This window comes from Typopeltis vanoorti, chromosome 4 (assembly GCF_054136105.1).
Source record: "Typopeltis vanoorti isolate ZY-2024b chromosome 4, IOZ_Tvanoo_1.0, whole genome shotgun sequence".
NCBI lineage: Eukaryota > Metazoa > Arthropoda > Arachnida > Uropygi > Thelyphonidae > Typopeltis > Typopeltis vanoorti.
The window spans coordinates 159,751,936-159,771,712 of record NC_143552.1 but is presented as its reverse complement, the minus strand read 5'-3'; the positions used below and the strand labels follow the sequence as shown (position 1 = coordinate 159,771,712).

The 19,777-nt window shown below is 35.7% G+C and overlaps 1 protein-coding gene across 2 annotated transcripts in view; it reads right to left on the bottom strand.

Moving 5' to 3' along the window:
• The window catches only part of LOC150107797 (huntingtin-interacting protein 1-like), a 632,881-nt gene that overhangs the window by 506,352 nt on the left and 106,752 nt on the right, over positions 1 to 19,777 (bottom strand). For both annotated transcript variants that reach the window (XM_090392055.1, XM_090392056.1), the window contains one exon: positions 11,587 to 11,648. In XM_090392055.1, the coding sequence (XP_090248181.1) occupies positions 11,587 to 11,648 (62 nt within the window). The remainder of the gene's footprint in view (positions 1 to 11,586; positions 11,649 to 19,777) is intronic.

Sequence of the window (19,777 nt, the reverse complement as noted above, 5' to 3'; positions counted from 1 at the left end):
ATATTGTTGGATTCAGTCTTACTCATAAAATTATGTTGTGTTTATTAAAGGTTGGTCTAAGGTCTTCAGAAGGAATAAGTAATTCAAAAAACATTTTACTTTATTTTGCATGCAAAATAAATATAAAATGTCTGAAAAAATATTTTAATTCATGTATTTTTGTATGCAAGAAAGCATATGTATTTTGCTGGTAGTTAATGCAAGTCATTGGCCATTCTCAAAGCCAGGTAATAAAACTACAACAACCAATTTTTCAGAAATTTTAAAGAGTGAATGCACAAGAAAGACACCAAATTAATTTCTGACAGTAGCATCTCATTAGGCAGTTCGTGTATGTCATTATTGTTCACAAACATTCCTTTAAAAGATGCAATGACTTAATCAACACAATGTTTAAGGATATTGTTAATTCATGTAATTAAATGTGGACGTCAATAACAACCAAGCCAATCTTTCCAAATAATGATAACATTTTTACAATTCTATGACCTGGTTATCACTTCTGTGTTTTCTGAATTACATGGAAATCCATCCAAGAATCTAGTTTCCTTATAAGTTAGTGGGAAGAAAAAATAAATAAATAAATAAACAAATTAGAATGTCTAGAGGAACCCTTTTATTCATATTACCTCAGGACAGATATTTCACATAAAAAAACATTTACAAAACTTTGGTTCATTGTTCAAAAACAATACTCAGATTGCTAATTTCACATCTGTATTCCTGAAAAGATAATCCATAAGACCTTGTCTTATCAAAGTAAGTTTGTCCGATTAAGGGAAAGACGACAAAACCAATTTGTATGCATTTGGAGATGCCATATATGAGATGATAGCTTGTGATGACAAGTTATAATCTGTGTATGACACTGGCTGGCTAAAAATTAGTTAGCTTCAGTTAAAAATTACTTGCTGAGAAAAAAAAAAAACATATAGAAACAACAGAAGTAACACAGAAATCAGTTTTATTTATTAACAATAAAAACATCTATAATTGCTTTCTATTCAAACCTAACCAGTCATCAATATAAAGACAAATTTAAAATGTAATAGATTACACAAGTCATTCTACTGGCAGTTGTTCAAAAGTACATGATGAGTACTACAATAGCTGAACCAGAATTGGGATTCTTTAAAGAAATAGTGGTCTACTGTTCTCAGCGATTCTTTAGAACATGTTAACTGAAATTGTGTTCTCTCATTTTATCATTTTTAAGATTCATTTATTTCAAACGTCACACCTAATAAAATATGACAACGGATCCTAAAGGGCTGAATAATTCCAGAAAATCCATAAGTACCCTGAGTCTTTCAAAAAAAAATTTCTGTTTTTATGTCAGCTGTGAGCAACTATCCACACAATGGAGTCCTAAGACTTATCGTGGGAGACCCAAACCATCAACACAATATTTATCATACATCTCCTTGAAACTATTAACAGACAAAGCAATCATGATTGACTCCGGCAACCCATTCTGTTTATTCACCACTCTCCAAGCGAAAAATCTAGTCCTCACACTTTGCTAACTATACTCTTATCCAACTTCTAAGGATAACCTCTTGTTCTGTCCCCCTCTAGCCAAGTGCTGAAAAACTATGATGTGCTGTAGCTACAGGGTGAGCAACAGGAAAGCAAAATCATATAAGCAATCTCTGTTGTAAGTGCCTGCAAGCTAGATGCAAATATTGGCACACTAACTTCTGGCCAACCTCAACCAGCAATTTTTCTCTCCAATATGTTTTCCAACATTTAAAAGTCAAGTGAAGGGAGGCAAAGACAGAAAAATCCTGGAAAACACAATGACAATCTGGAATACATTATCATTCTTGACACTTTCTCCTGAAAAACTGATTCAACATAAAGAAAGCTCGAAGTGATTCATATGTAGCATTTCAACAATAAAGTACCTAAAAATGAAAACATCAGCAAGCTATGCAACATTATTGTACCAACATTTCATGACTTCATTGAGCAGAAAACAAAAAATACAATGCTGTCATTCTCAATTTCTCAAAAACAAATACCCACTAAAGGACAAGATCAACAAGCTCATCAAAAAATGTGACTGACTCTAGAAAAATTGTCAGCTGCCATTACTTAAGGTCCACAAACACAAAGAGGTGGAAAATCTTCCCTCGTGCCAGGTATAAGTGACCTATGATATGCTAGAGTGAAATGAAAATCAATTACTACTAACAGCCATCAGAACTTTCCAAATCCACCAATATACATGGTCTCATTTCCAACCTCAATAAGTCACTTCCATCTTCAGTCTGCAAAACTTCACCTACTTTTTTTCTCACAGAATCTCAAACAGCAACCCCTTCACACTCATCTCAGCTTTCCCAATTAAATGCTCTTCAACTGATTTCATTGGGTGGGGGGGGGGGGGCATCCATGCATGTGCTCACTTGGATGTGTCAAACAAATAGCACTAGTCCCTAATTACATGTTTTGACTCATTTTGTCTCAAGGGAGCATCTGTGCATATGTACACTCTGATATACAGAGTACCAGTACCCAACTTACATTATTAAAAAAATTATCAAAATAATCACTTAATGTTTCAACCTTCATATCAAAGAAACAAGGTACGTTACAATCTACATGGTATGCTAAAGTCACAGAAATTTGGTTAAACATTAGCACTACAGGCTTGACTTCTGGTGTGAAAAAAAAACTCACTACATCAAAGAATCCTGTTATTATCTACAAATCATTAAGAGATATATTAAGCTAGAGAGCAAGCAACATGCTCCCATAATTACTCACATAAATTAGAACAAAACGATATAGCTGAAATTGTTTAGAGTTCTCAAGTAAGGATTTGCTGGAGAACTTGAAAAACTTAAGTTGGTTGAATGTATGCCATCCAAATTCTCAGGATATTTATGCCATCATTGTTGTTAATATTAAGGTGGCTGATCAAAGTTTCACAGGCTTGTTTAAATTTGCATTCATACCAGGCATCTTTCCAATCAATTTGGTGTAGGGTGTTAAGAGCATGATCTGAGAGGCCTGCTTTACCAAAATTGTTAAATTTAATGTGTTGTGTTCTTTGTTAAGGATAGAAATTGTGCTTTCAGAGAATATATGGGATTCCCAAAGTACACAAATATAACATTCCATTTTGGCTGATAGTTGAAGGTATAGACAGTCTTAATACTTACCTAGCCAAGAAATTAGTCAACACTCAAGGAGTTGATCAGTCATTTCCCCTCCTATATAAGAAGAACACTTCATAAACAAAATTAAAAACATAACACTTGTTAAAGATGATTAATTAGTCAGTTTTGATGTTTTTGCCCTTTTCACAAATGTTCCAGTCAGTGAAACAATTCTCTTACAGAACAAGTTTCCACCCGATATTACAGCTCTCTCTGCTCACGTACTATGGTCCAGTTACTCTGTGTAGAAAAATAATTTTTACCTACAAAAAGAAGGTACAGTCATGGGCTCACCACTACCTCCCCCCACTGCTAACTTTTATATGGAAACTTTTGGGCAACATGTTCTGGATTCCTTTCTTTAAAACCTAAAGTTTGGCTTGATACGAAGATGTTTTCATTATCTGGCCACATGGCTGCCAAACTTTAAACACCTTTCTTAGTCATCTGAACAAACAACATTAGAGCATACAATTTACTATTGAAATTGAAAATCAAAACTCACTTCCTTTCCTGGATACACTATCACATCTTTCATCAGGAAGTCTACCCCCCCTCACTGTCTAATGCAAGCTTACACATGCTAACTCTTATCACCACCCTTCAGATTGCTTCCAATGTATGGAAGCAATCTCATGTCCATCCTCTTCAAAAAAAGGTGATAGATGTCTACTGTCAAACGAGTGGAAAGGTTTATTTTAATGAATGCAACACTAATAAGTCAGTTAATAAGTTAATAAATATAATGATAAAAAATAATTCATATTTATTAACTTATTAGCTGATATTTAACTAGTATCAGGTCATCCAAGTAATGTCATTTTTTATACTGTACTTGTTCAAACATGTCTCAGCTCGACTAAAACATGAATTTTTAAAGCTTTATAAGTACTGCTAAGCTGAGGCAGCCTCATTCTAAGGAAGTCCACCTTACAAGAACATTATACATAATGTTATTATTTAAATAACCCTTTATTACTATGGAGGTTACTGAAGAGCACATTAGGCACATCATACTTTGAGTTCAAAAAAGGCAACAATGCTACTAACACGTGAAAACGTGAAAGAAGTGTATGGCGATAATGTTTTGAACGTGCAAAAGTGCCAGAGATGGTTCCAAAAATTTTGACAAGGGGACTTTAGCTTGAAAGACTCCTCTTGTGCTGGGTGCCCTGTCTCTCTCTCTCTCAATAATGATGGAAGCAGCTATTGCAAGAAATGACAACGCAACTGTTGAAGATTTAGCACAAAACTGTTGAAGATTTAGCAAAAGATCGTAATTCATCATCATCGACCATCCATCACCATTTGCAAGGACTTGGAATAGTGTCTAAACTTTGCAAGTGGGTTCCTCACGAACTAATGAACAATAATCAAAGAGAGTGCATCAACATCTGCATTGTTCTTCATTCTCAAAAGGTTCAATCTCCATTTTTGAGTCGTGAGTTTGAAAGTGTTGAAGGCAGGGGAACAGGCTAAACCCCAGCCAAAATAAGACCTTCGCCCTCAGAAGGTTTTTGTTAAGCGTTTGGTGGGATATGGTATTATACACTTTAAACTCTTGCTGCAAAACCAAACAATCACAACTGAAGTATACTGCGAACAACTCGATTAATTGAATGATAACCTGAAAGAAAAGAGGTGTTCTCTGGTCAATAGAAAGGATGTTGATTTTCACCATGATAACACCTGTACCAAGATTGAAGAACGCGGCTGGGAAAAGCTTCCCACATCCTCCATATTCTCCTGATCTTGCACCTTAAGATCACCACTTATTTTGAAGTTTGCAATATTTCATTAATAAAAAACAATACCATACATCAGAGGCACTGAAACTGAGCCTATGAAACTTCTTTGTCTCAAACCACCTGAATTTTATAGAAATGGCATTATGAATGCTTTCACAACATTAACAGAGCGTTACTAATTCAAATGGAGAATATATACTTGATTAAATTAGCAAGTGATTTTCTTTTCCTTTCAAAACTTAATGCTAAAAACAACATTTTTGTAATCCCAAATTACTTTTGGGATTACATCCACTATCTCCAGAGCACAAGAACAGTATCACAGTACATGAAACAAAAAGTTGGTATAACAGTGGAACTAGTTTAAAAAAAATTGTAATGGACAACACAAGGAACTAAAGTCCTAATTGGCATCATCTGTGGAAAAAGACAGAAAACAAGTATTAATTAGATCTTAAAATAACTGTCTCCCAGATTTTTGGTAAATTTATACAGCCATACTTGTTGAGGTTTGGAGTATGTTTTTAAGCTGCTGTTGAATCCAAAAAACAATTTCTCAAACTTATGACTTCTGTGTGTAGCACTTTTGATTTCTTCCATTTGATCTGTGAAGGATATCCAAGTCATAGTTTACTACACCCCGATTTGTCAATAACGATAGTGCCGAATGCATTTTTTATGTTCACCAAGGCAGATATCAACAGTTCTTCCTGTGTCCACAGTAAGCCAGGTCACAAGAACAGGGCACTTCACAAACTCCTGGATATAATAAAGAAGAGAGTTTGTCCTTAGGTGAATGGATGAGAGGCCAAATTGATATATGGTTTAAATATGGTGCATAACTGATTTTTATTGAGCACTCCTCCAGATATCTTTTCAGATGTGCCTTGAATGTATGGGATGATAACAGTTTTTTCACAGTCTTGTGTGATAGTAACGGAGGGGATTTCTGGGGAGCATTTAGCATTTTTTCTATCCTATGGGGATTATAGCCATTGGCTATGAAAGTGTGATGCAAGTGAGTTCACAGTGGTAAGAGCATTGTCAGGATACCATACTGCTGAGCTGGATGATGGTGTGAAAGTTTGTCCAAATATCTCCCTGTGCATATGTGGGTTTTCTATAAACAGAAAAAGCCAATGAACCATCAGGAAGCAGTGTGATAAGTGTATCCAGGAAGGACCGCCAAGCTTCCTGTTCCATTGAGAAGTGGATTTTGGAGTGTTGGCTATTTAAACACTAAAAATGTATCCAATGTGTCTGGATCATTTGGCCAAATAGCAAACACATCATCAACATAGCACAGCCAAACCACTAATAAGTTAAGAAATATTCATTAGTTTCTTATCATTGTGTTGTAATCAATACCATTAAAATAAACTAATATCTACTGTCAAACTACTGACCAACTGCATCACCTCTGTCCTCTCCAAAAATAATGGAGAAAATCATCAATAGCCAACTCCACCACTACTCAGAGGCCTACCAATTAATCAGTAACCACCACCAGTATGGATTCTACCATTCAAGATCCACAGTTGACCTCGTAGCTTATTACCAAGCTTGAACATGAACCATGGAAAGATTCAGAGAAACTTGTGTTGTCATCCTTGATGTTCCAAAGCTTTTGATCGTGTGTAGCATCGAGGCCTACTAAACAAATTGCCATCCTTTGGTCGCTCTGACACCCTCTGTAATTAGTTCTCTGAGAGTCATAGTAGATGGCTCCCTCTCTTCCAGCTTCACCACCAATGCTGGAGTACCTCGAGGCTCTGTCCTATCACCTATTTTCTTCTGTACATAAATGATCTACTCACAATAACCACTAATTCTATCCACAACTTTGCAGATAATACTACTCTCTACTCATTTGACAAACCATGCTGTACCCTAACATCACAGGCTACAAGATCATCTACAACTAGCACCTTAAACATTGATTTACATACTATCCTTTAAAGGGGCAAAGACAACCTTGTCATGTTCCATGCCACCAAAACAGTCTTGCCTTTTCTCACACAAAAGAGATCCCAGGCTCAACTATTCTTACCTTCAGTAATACACAAATCATCAGACAAGATCATATCCTTGCTTGGACTAATGTTGACCTCTGGCCTTTCCTGGCATAAATGCATCATATCAATAGTCTCTTTAGCATCCAAAAAACTTGGTATTCACTTTTGTTCAAGACCCTATTTTACATCCACCCAACTCTTAACTACATATAAATCTCAAATCTGTCCATGTTTAGAATACTGCTCACATATTCAGGGTGGTACATCTAAAACTTCCCTTAAAATCCTTGATACCATCCAGAAGCAAGCAATTAGGCTCATAGATGATTCCTCCTTTACAGATTCATTTTTACCTCTATCTCACAGGTGCAGTGTTTCAGCATTATGTCTCTTCTACAGGCACTTTCATGGTCACTCCAGTAACTTGACAACCATCATTCCTCCATTTTCTGTTGCACCTGTTAATACAAGAGTATTAACAGGTGCTCAGCATCCCTTTACTGTGCACACACTGAACCTGCTTCTATTCTTACTTTTTTATTCTGTCCACCTTTGTAGTCTGGAACAGCCTTCCTCATGAAGTATTCCCAAACAACTATAACCTGCATCTCTCTCTTAAAAATCAATAAACTATCTCAGTCTTCATCTGCACCCCATATAGCACTCATGTGCTTGTAAGTCATTTGGCCTCTTGTGTATGGAATCAATAACAAAAAGTTAACTAGGGAAGGTTGTTTTACACAGAAAAGAGAGAGGGGAAAAAAAAGGAGGTCTGTGATATCTTCAGCATTAGCTGGAAAGTTTCAGGATAATGATCCATCCATCATCACAAATAATATGCAACTAGAGGAAAAGCTGCCCATAGCTGACAGACTACATAAAATGCAAGCTTACTTAATAGGTCGTGTGAAACCAACTAAATGTCTTACAGATATCAAAAAGCAGTGATTCAAGTTTCTATAAACTGTGTTGATACTTGTTGAAGAATGGGTTACATAATCAAAAAGATTCCCTGTTGCGTGACAATGACAGAATCCATACTGACAATCATTTATTAGTTGAGAATTTTCCAGTTGTGGGAAGGAAAAAAAAAAGCAACTGCTAATGGAATTCTCCATCACTTTAACGCTGTCAGGAGACCTGGTATCAAGACTGCCCCATATTCTTCTGATCTCTTTCAGGAAGGGCAGTAAGTGACATGATTTCAGAATGATATTAGGACATTTAATGAGATCATCAATGCAAGAATTGGAAGAAAATATCAAACCATGAGACTGGCTTCTGTTGAAAGATTAATGATGCCAAAGAACTATCAGAATGCAAATGACTACATCTTCAGAAAATGTAGTCATGGATTGAGGGCAGGATTATTTTTATAATTCTGTAAAGGAAAAGAGATCTGAGATATCAGAAGGTAAAACGTTTTTTAAGTGTTAAGGAGTACTCACTTTTTACCAATATTCCTTGAATATTGGTAAACAGTGAGATGATGTCAAAACAAACTAATATTTATATTATTAAAAGTTAAATTTTCAATAGAGGTTTTAAAATGGAGTTGTTTTTTTTTATAAAATATGGGAGGGAGGTAATGGAGTTGGATAATTGTTTTGATGATTTGCAGCAACAGGAATCAGTGGCATCTACTATGGGGAGGGAGAATGGATTTATGGATTTTAGGTTTACCATATATCTAGAGAGAGGGGAAGAACTGAAGAGTTTGAGTTTTTTTTTTTTTTTATGATGTCAGGAAGATATTTATTTTCAAGTAGGCTTTTTAATTTTTTTAACCTATGTTTTGGTGGGGTCATAATCTATTGGGATTTGCCAGAGGTCTCAGAGAAAAATATCCATTTTACGACTGTATTTAGTGGCATTAAGGACAACTGTGGCACTACTCTTGTCTGTTCTGGTGATAACTAAACTTTTATCTTTTTGTAGCTTTCTCAGAGAAGCAAGTTGGCCAGAAGGATTTCTTTTTTGAGGCGAAGATTGGGAAAGAATATTGGCAATATCAAGTCTGATGTTGTTGACTATTTTGGGAGCTAAGTTACAGATTCTGTGTTCTAACGTTGAACATTAAGCCTAGCACCAGGACTTGCTTAGGTGCTACAACAAAACTGTGAGCAAGGCTTAAGGTGCTCACACCATCTTCATTAAGCCTTTTTGATGACAGATTCATTACAGTATAAAGAGGCTGAACTTGTGGCTGAGATTTAGAATTGCACAGACTGTTTTGGACTTTTTGATATGCTAATTTTTGAGAATTCTTTCGGCAGATGCTTCTGAAATGTCTGAGAGGATAAACCAAAGCTTAGGGTTGAGGATCACCGAGAGAATCCCAACCTTAATGAGCTGATAGACATAAGCAGCAGCAAGTTCTCGCAGTAGTGCAAAACTTGCATGTTTTGTATATGTGGAGGGCTTTTTGAGAATGGAACTTGATTTTTAGTTTGATGCAATTTGGTGTTACTCTTGTATTCCAACATGTTTATAGAAAGGTCAGCCAATTTATAGCAACTTTCTTCCACTGCACAAAGAGAAAGAAACAGGATGCTATGTGAATCTTTCACAGGAAAAGCATTATATACTAGCTTCCAGTTCATATCAAGGACACAGCAGAATTTCAATGCAAATATGGCCATGGAATTGTCACTGTCTCCGACAATGCTTAAATTAAGCCTCACTTTTTTGGTAAAATTCCAAGGGGAAGTAGAAGGAAGGCAAAATATTTCCACTGGATAGAGGCTGCAAATCAGGGATAATCAGTATCACTGGAACATTGATAAAGGTAGTAAAGAAGTTAGTCCGAGATAAAATTCAGCACAGCACGATTTGTGAAGGTCATGTATTAGTAATTTACCGCTTTTATTTTTATCATTATAGAGTGACAAATGAGCTGGATAAAAGAAATGGCTACATGATGATGCTGCTTGCTTTGGAAAAGTGCATTTAACAGGACAACACATGGAATTCTATTACGCAAACTGGAACAAATGGGGATGGGGATGAAACTAGTGATATATATAAGGGTAGCTGATGAAAAGATTATTATTATTATTATTATGTGACACCTCGAAGGAGGGCACCCACTCTACAACTCTCCGTCTCCACCACCAACTACAATGAACTGCTAAAACCATCATCACCTACGCTACGTCATCTACTGCCCACCACTAGTATTTTTTATTTTTTTTTGTTTAAACAGCGTGTTCTCAAGGTTGATTTGTCTGTATGCAGGATGAAAAAACCAAGTTTCTGGGAGGAAAAAAAATCCCATATGCTACCTCCGTATGAAATCAGCTAACCCACCTTCAATTGAAAAAAATCCCATATAAAAATTCCTCTCGTCATGACAAGAATCAAACTTAGGCCTTTTCCAATTGAAGGGTGCAACATACCATCGTTCTTCCAATTACATTATGAAGGCGCTATTGAGCTGGATAAAAGATACCAAAGATTAGTATAAGGAGGAGTAGAATCCTCCATATTCTACTCTTTATATGGAGCATACTTTACATCGAATAGTACAAGGAGGAGAAGGCATATGACTAGTGGTATGTCATAGAGTCCTCTGCTTGAATTACTGGTATTTACTTTCTTTTAATTCACTGGTATTATTCACTTTTATTCACTAGTATTTAATTTGTATATCAATGATACAGGAAATGATATGAATGAAAATACTAAGTTCTTCACTGGTCATTCAAAATTGGGTATGTAATAGGTCATCAAGGAGAGGCAGACAGCTTGCAAGATGATTAAAACTGCCTTTTAATGTGGACAAAAGATAATCAGTACCAGTTTGATGTGGAACAGTGTCAAGTTATGCATTTTGGGATGAATGCAATTACAAACTTTATACTATACTGAATGAAACATACTCCAGTAAACCGATGAAGCTAGGGATTTTCAAGTTTTAGTGAATAAAAATTTTGAAGTTAGAAGGAATTACTGCAAATGTGGACAGGATAAGACACAGGATTATCCAGAGATTGAACAGCACACTAACAAGCAGAGAAAAAGGTTATCATTCTTCTTAATAAGGCTTGACAGCAACATCTGGATTATTGTGCACAGGTCTAGTCACATGGGTTTCTTGATGATGAGGAAGCAGCAGAGAGGATCCAGAGGCAAGTTACCAAGATGGTAAGTGGTTTGTGGAATCTTATGAGGAGAGACTGAGAGTTTGTGGATTGAAGAAGGTAAGCCTGAAGATGATGACATAAATTTTAAGTTAACATAAGGGCTTTTTAGGATTGATATAGAGGAAATTTACTAGCACTTGGCTACAAGGGTAAGAAAAGGGATGTTCTTAGGAAAAGTACTTTTTTTTCACTAGGAAAGTGGTGAATGAGTGGAATGTATTGTCAGAGTTTGTTGTGAGCACTTTGTCGGTGAATGCATTACAACAAGTGTGTGGGAATAGTCCAGGTGTACCACAGTGAGTCTTCAAACTCCATGGAGATGTCAAAGCAATAATAACTCTAAGCCTTGAAATTATATCAGAACTGTTTAATGAACAACTTTTACTGATATTAATTTATGGGTAAGACAGCTAAATGCATATTCTTTCATTTGAAAAAATCACTGTGATAATATTTTAAACATACCTTGCAAAGCAAAATATTGGGATTTTAGCTATCCTATAATACATACCTACAACTTGTAATGTTAGTATTTCATCCATGTAGTCAAACATTTCACAGCTAAGCTGGAAGCTACAAAGAATAAAAGGGCAGTTTAATTATCAGCAGTAATAATAATCTTCAGCAAGGCAAATCATATTAATTCATACCAAACATAAATTTCTTCTTTTACTTTTCAAACCAAAACACATTTTGTAAAACCTATTTATGCATGGCAGAGTGTTTGTAATTATTCATTTAATATTTATTTATTTTTATTTATAATTAAGTGGCAAATGATATTTTTTATCCTGTGTAAGACTACACATCATGCTTATTAACAAATTCATAATAAGCACAAGCAATTGTTTCACATTGTACTTCCTCACCAGATGAGCATAGCACAAATTTTTGCATGCTCTTTCAACTGAATACAAAACTGCACAGAAGGAAAAGAATCAATTAGTATTAAAATATATAATTAACCAATAATTAAGAAAATTTCACATTTGGGTAGCATATTAAATAAAAATGAGTGAATCAATAATCTACAGACAAGATCTTGTCAACAAGAATGGCATATTTAAGGTGAAAAAAAAGTTATAAAACAGAACCAGTATAGAAAAATAAATATTCAATAATTTTGAGGATTTCTGAATGTAGTACACATCAACCTATAAATCTATTTCTAAAACAATGTGAAAACTTATGATCTTAAGGAAACAGATAATTACAAGAAGAGGGATCCAGTGTGCTAAAAGAAACTATCAACAAACACTATATCTGCATATACAGTGGTATCTCGCTAATCCAAACTAATAAAAACCGTGCTTGTTCAGATTAGTGAAAAGTTCGGATTAGCGAATTTTCCCCCGGGAGACCACAATAACTAGTGTTTAAGACAAAAATAATAAGATTCTAATGGTACATCAATTTAATTCTGTAAATATATGAAGTAACTGATAGAAAAAAAGCTACTGTACTGTAATGTAAAACTTAAAAAAAGAATACAGTACACAAGTTTATTTTAGTAAAAAATTTAGTTTATATGTACCTGTATTGTTGAGGATTCTGATTTAATAAAATTGCATAGTTCAGTACATAACTTAATTTGCATAAAAAATATCACTTTCTTGTACACAACACACACAAAAAACGTTTCACCAAATAACACATGTAAAAATGTATTTTTATTAGCAATAAAATACTGTGAAATGGCATATCATTCTGCTTAGCCCATTCTTGCACACATTAAAACTGTCAACTGCCTCTTCATGTTTTACTTTTTTTTTTCCTTCGAGTTCTTTATCGTCATCATCGTCTTCGAATTCATTCTGTAGCGTCAAATTTATAATTTCAGCATCTGATTTGATTTCGAATTCACTTTCGGTTCTACCTGTAATCCATTCCGTAACATCTGTTTGTGAAATTTCAACATCTGGATTTATATTTTTAACCATTTATGCATGTTTTTATTTTCTTCTTTTTGTGTATCACCATAGTTATCTTGGTAAATTCTCGAAGGCCACAGTTTTTAATGACAGTTGTGATTCATGCCGAAAATACAGTATGTGCTGTACAGTATTAAAAAAGCAAACGTGAACACAATAAATCAAAATAGGCCTCCAGTATAACGTACAATCGACAGTATGAAAAAAATACTGTACTGTAATAATAATAAAATGAATGATAATAGTTAAAATAATAATTATTAAATAAAATAATAGCACACAAAATAATAATACATAATTTTTTTCTTTCAAACCACAGTTCGGATTACTGGAGAGTTCGGACTAAAGAGGTTCGGATTAGCGAGATACCACTGTACTGTATTTTCTACTTAACACAAGGAAGATCAAATCAATCCGACCATAGTGCAGCATGAATGATAAGATGATTTGCATGGGAAATGAAGCAAATTATGAACGCATTTATAAACTGCACAGAAAGTCAAACATTTCAATTGGAATTTGATGTGATGGGTAGTCCTGCTTGGCTGATTATTTTATGGAGCATATTTTGGGGCATTTAGAGGATCGGAATTCTAAATTGGTAAATTCCTCATATACGGCTACATTTTGTGAATGATATCTCACTCTGAAATAGAACTAGTTCAATTTCTGGATAAAATTAACTTATTATTTACTTGCATTTAGTTCACTATTAAACGTGATTCTAACAACAGTCTTCCCTTTTTGGATACTTGAATACATTATAATTCTGCTGGTAATACTGAATTTTCTGTTGACAGGAAGTCATCCTTTACATGCAGATATATCCATGCATCTTCACATCAATCTTCACAAAAAACAGGTATTATCAAAAGCATGGTGCACAAAGCATGCACAATTTGTTCTGAGTGTCTTCTATTAGAAGAATAATAAAATAAAACTTACTCTATCACTTAATGGATACAGCAAAAGCTCAGTACAGAGAATAACTGATAATTATCATTCCTCTGCAGGATTGCAATCTGATGTTAAAAGGATATGTATACCCTACTTTAAATGAACAGCTGCATAATTAGCAAGGGTGTTCACAAGTATAATCTGTATACCAACTTCAACATTATTACCTCTATCCTTGCCTGGTGTTTATCAAATACCCTCTTCTTGGATTCTATGATTAGAATCCAGGATATCAAGATTATATAAGATTTTTGGAATTTGAAGGTTCAGGCCTTGCTTCTCATGCCATGACACCAGACAGAGTTCACTGGAACCATACCAAGATGCTACACTACAGAAGGTTTATATTTGATCGTCTATTTTTTGAATTGTGGGAAGCCCCTCTGCCACTGTTCTAATCTTAATCGGACAGACTGGATGCCTATCCTTAATTTTTAGGAAGTGAATGCTTAACTGGTGGTAACTTTAATTAATTAAACATCCAAACCCATTTCTCTGAACTCCAATAGCATTTCCTCCTAATTATACAGCTGTAACCGAGACACATGATATTACACACACACTGTATAACACGTTTTTGTATTCATAATTTAAATATTGTTGCCAATCCTTCTGCTTTCTCCCTGAATGTACAGCCTCTGTCCAAAAAAAAACCGAACTTTTGGTAGAAAATAAAACACAGGTCAATTATAATTATTCAAATCATTTATTTCAATCAATATACTCTCCATCAGCTTCGATACAGCATTTGGCATGGTCAATTAATTCGTTAAATGAGTTTTTTTAATATCGGTTGTTGGGATATTGTTGAGGGTCATTGTTACTGCCGCTTGAATGTTTTCAATAGTGTTGTATCACTTTCCTTTCATCGGCAAATGAAGTTGAGGGAAGAGAAAGAAGTCACAGGGTGCTAAATCAGGTGAATACTGCAAGTGATCCAACACACAAACTTGGTTTTTGCCCAAAAACTGTCTCACAATGTTCGAACGATGAGATGGTGCATTATCGTGCAAAAGTGACTAGCTGCCTGCATCATGATATTCATACCGTATGAGGCGAATTCTCGTTATCAATCACTTTAAAACTTCAAGATAAAACTCACCATTGACCGTTCGGCCAGGAATGAATGCCTTTGCAATCATAGAAACAAATCAGCATTGTCTTTACTTTTGACTTCTCAAAGCGACTTTTTTTCGGATGCACCTCTTCTGGCAGTCTCCACTCAGCACTCTGGTGCTTTGTTTCAAGCTCATACTCAAAACACCATGTTTCGTCACCAGTAGCAATCGCAATCATTTCAAGGCACTTTAAATCTTTACGAGCGATTTTAATGAGGTCCTTGCAGTGTTCAATTCGATAAATTTTTGGTCATCGGTCAACTTGTGGGGAATAAATCATAAATTCAATTTACGAAGACCCAAACTCTCAGTCAAAATGTTATGCACAGTTGATTTTGGAATCCCCAATTCATCTTCAATCAATCTCACAGACAATTTCAGGTTTTCTTTGATGAAATGACGCAATTTGTGGATGTTAACTTCACTCAGTCCAGTTTTTGGATGGCCCGACTTGTCAACATCCTCAAGCGTCTCGCGAGCACTTTGAAATCGCTTAAACCCTTCGTAAACTTGAGTAAGGGATAAGCATTCATCAACGTATGCTTTTTGAAGCATTTGATGCATTTCGGTAAAACTTTTACCAAGTTTAACACAAAAGTCAATCGCTGCCCTCTGTTTGAAACTAATTTTCTGACTGTTCGTCAAAACACACTGTCACTCTTGGCACGGCTTCTAATGAAATAAATGTCATAAACAGTTGACACAACACTAATGAAGGTTGCCGCTTTTGACAACAAAAATATACAACAGGTGGCCCCACTAGTTCTATTTTCGAAAAGTTCGGTTTCTTTTTGAATAGAGAGTGTAGTTCATGACATACTAAGTGAAATATATATAGTAGTAATAAATTCTATTTAGTTTTCTCTTATGTGTGAAGCCATTATTTAAAACATTATACTAAATACAAAAAAATTCTTGATAAACATTTTATCTTGTTTTGGAATAAAAAGATAAAAATAAGGAACTGATGTGCTGCATATTGGAATTTGTTTTTTATTTTATTTATTTATTAGTAATTTTGTTTGTTTGTTTTTGGTAAATGAAATCCAAACTTCACCTCAACATCAACAGAGTTCAAGATTGCCGCCATCAACATAAGAAGAAGCATCAAAGGAAAAAGAAATGAAACTAGCAGAAGAATTGGATAAGTACCAAAATGACAATAGATGTTACTAAAACAAAGAAGACATCAGAAAGTGATCTTCTAAGCAAAAAATAAAAAATCTTATATTCAGACAATTATAATCAGGAAAACAAGTTGTATTCAACACTAAATAAAACACACTAAATGCACGAGGGAAGAAGTGGAAGAATTTTCAGAGGTATTAGAGAATACAAATGACACAAAGAAAATGTTGGTCAATCTTGGAGGTCTTAACAGAAGAATAGGAAATGAGCTTTCAGAAGTAACCTGTAAAATCAAATAAATGAATATTATGCAAGAGAGCAAATCAAAAAGTATGATAACAACAACAAACCTTGGAAATTTAGTGACAAAATGAAAGAAAACATTGATTCAGCTAGAGAGAGGCATATGATAAGGTTATTTGCAAGGATAGAAAAAATCAGAACTCTGTAGTGGACTCAGGAAGTTAAAGATGAAATTCAAAGAAAAGAAGAGAGCATATCAAAAGTTCTTGGCAAGTAAGTCACCATGTGCTCTGAGACAATACAGAGAAAAATGTAAGAAAGTGAGTAATGTGAAAAATTAGCTAAATATAAGTCAGTGGAAAACTTGGATAAGGACATAGAAGTATAAAAAAGTAGTAAAATGTTTTGGAAGCTATTAAAAAACCAAAAGAAACAGAGAAAAGAGTGCTGGAAAAGGAATCAGAATTTAAAGGTAATATGAAAACTGAATATAAAGAATATATTCTAGATGTCTAGAGTAATTACTTGGAAAGATTTCCTGCACATATTTCACATACACCCAAACATAATTTCCAATGCTTTCCCACTGATTGTTGTCCTGGCAGCCTCCTGTATCTTGCATATTACAAAATAAGGTGCACTTATAGTAGATAGCAACTGGATAGTACACCAAGTGGCTGGAAGGGCAGCAGCATCAAATACTTATCCCACCACCCATACTTAAAGGAGTTAGCTGTTCCTAGCCACTTGTGTCTATGCATGCATTGTTTTATCAGCAAGTGCTTTGCAAGTTGTCTTTAAAAAGAAGTGTTACACTGGTGTCCAAAAGCTATGGACAAACTATATTTTAGAGAAAGACGGTGGAAGTTTTTTCACTTGGTTAGACTATAAATTATATATTTAGTTTAATCCAAGTGTAAGCAAACAAAGTTTGCACTTGAAGTATCTTCAATACAGGGGCAACTCGTGGCAAAAGTGGTATGACTTCACATCACTTGCCTTAGTATCCCATAATGCAAAGCACATCTCCTTGTGTACATGTATAATGCTATGCATTAAGGGAAGGATTACTACCCAGACCAGTTTCGACCTTTATTGAGTTCTCTTCGGTGGTCTCTTCTGAATTATGGGATACTAAGGCAAGTGATGTGAAGTCATACCACCTTTGCCACGAGTTTTTTTTTTTTTTTTTTTTTTATGTTAGGCTCATATGCGAGAGGTTGGCTGGTCAACCTTTAGTACCGTATATGGGTAGTGGGATGGGAAAGGAGAAACTTGTTGACATTCGATTTAAAGGCCTGTATATCGTATTCCTTGGAAAATACATTAGGGAGAAGACTGTTCCACAGTTCAGCAGTAGCAGGGATGAAGGATGAGAAAAAGAAACTTGTTCTGCGGGTTTCGAGGTGTACTGTGAAGGGATGTTGGGTGGTGGGTGTACATGTTCCAATGGGTTTAGTACAGAGTGGAGGAATTATTGATGCTGTTTCAGATGAGCATTTTCCATGAAAATATTTAGAGAATACACAAATTGCAGAAACAAAACGTCTATGTGAAAGTGGGGAGAGTGAAATGGTAAGAGATGGATCATTTATCAGTCTAATTGCTCTCCTCTGTATCAAGTCAAGCATTTTGAGGGAGCTTTTAAGAGCTCCACTCCAAATGTGAGAACAGTATTTGATAGCTGGGCAGATTTGTGACTTGTATAAGGTTAACAGCTGTTTTGAAGTGAAGTAATGTTTTGAGCGAAAGAGAAAGCCTAGTTTTCTGGAAGCTGAGGATACAATGGTTGTGATGTGTTTATGTCAGGAGAGGCCTGATGTCATGGTAATTCCAAGAAAAGAGATTTCATCTTGTCTGGGAATTTGAGTGTTATCAAAAATAATATTGGGGGAAAATGGTTCTTTTCTGTGGGAAATAAGACAGAACTGGGTTTTACTAGCATTGAAGTTGATGAGGTTATCTGAGCCTCATCGGAGAATGTCTTCGAGGTCCGAATTAAAAGAAGTTGTGGTTGATGTTCTGTGGGTTGAAGTGAGTTGTGTAGGGTGTAGGGTAAGGTTTATCAAATGAAAAGGAGGAGGGCAATGTGCTGTCATCTGCAAAACTGTGTATTGGGTTGGAGGTCAACTGAAGTAGGTCATTGATGTACAAAAGGAAGAGGGTCGGTGAGAGAACTGAACCTTGTGGGACCCCAGCATTAGTTGGATGGTGGGAGCCATCTACCATCATACATAGTGTGTGTCCAGACAAAAAGTTGGCAATTCATCTGCAGAAGTCCCGAAACAGTCCAAATGATGGAAGTTTGCCTAGTAAGCATTTGTGCCAGACCCAGTCAAAGGATTCAGAGATATCAAGTGCAACTACTTGGGATTCGCCAAATTTTTCCATGGCATATGTCCAGAGATTGGTGATATATATGAGAGCAGGTCACCTATTGATTGGCATCAATAGAATCCGCACTGGTGGTCGCTTAATAGCTGGGTACCTTCAAAGTAGAGTAGGAGTTGAGAATTGATAGTTTTCTCCATCACTTTAGATAGGATGAGGTGAGTGAGATAGGGCAGTGGTTAGATGGGAGCTACTTGTCACCCTTTTTGGGAATGGGTGGAATATAGACCAATTTCCAGGCTTTGGGATATATACTAGTGGAGTAAGAGAGTGTACAGACGGCATAGGATAGGAGTCAGTTCTGCTGCACAGACCTTCAGGACAATTGGAGGAATACCATCAGGGCCAGGAGCTTTTTTTGTGTCTAATTTTGACAACAGGTTTATGATCTCTTTTTGGCAAAAGGATACAGGGGGCATTGTATGTTGGGCAGTTGGAATGACTGGGGGGCATTTGCCATTGTCAGTTATACATGCATTGCAGGCAAAGTGTGAAGCCAGGAGATTTCTGTGGGTGATGTTGCAATTGCAATTGAATGTGGTGATGTGGGGGATGTTGCAACTGAGCCATCTGGGTATGATAGGGGTGGGAGTTTGGCAAGAGACCAAAAGGCATGGCTGCGCTAGGACAGGCTGCAAGTTTCCTGCTTTTTGCCGGTTCAAATTCTGCTTTGGAATCATTGATAATTTTTTTGGCATCTGTTTTGGGCTTCAGTATAGGCACTGAAGGAGGATGGAGTTCTTAATTTGAGCCAGTTGTGGTATGCCTGATTTTTCATTTGTACAGCCTTGGCACATCTTTTGGAGAACCAGAGTCTGGATAGGGGACAGCAGTTCAGAGTGGTGTGGGGAATATATGTTTTCATGCCAATAAGGATTACTTTGGTGATACGTTCGGTGCATATGTTTGGATTGGAAGATTGCAAACAACAGTC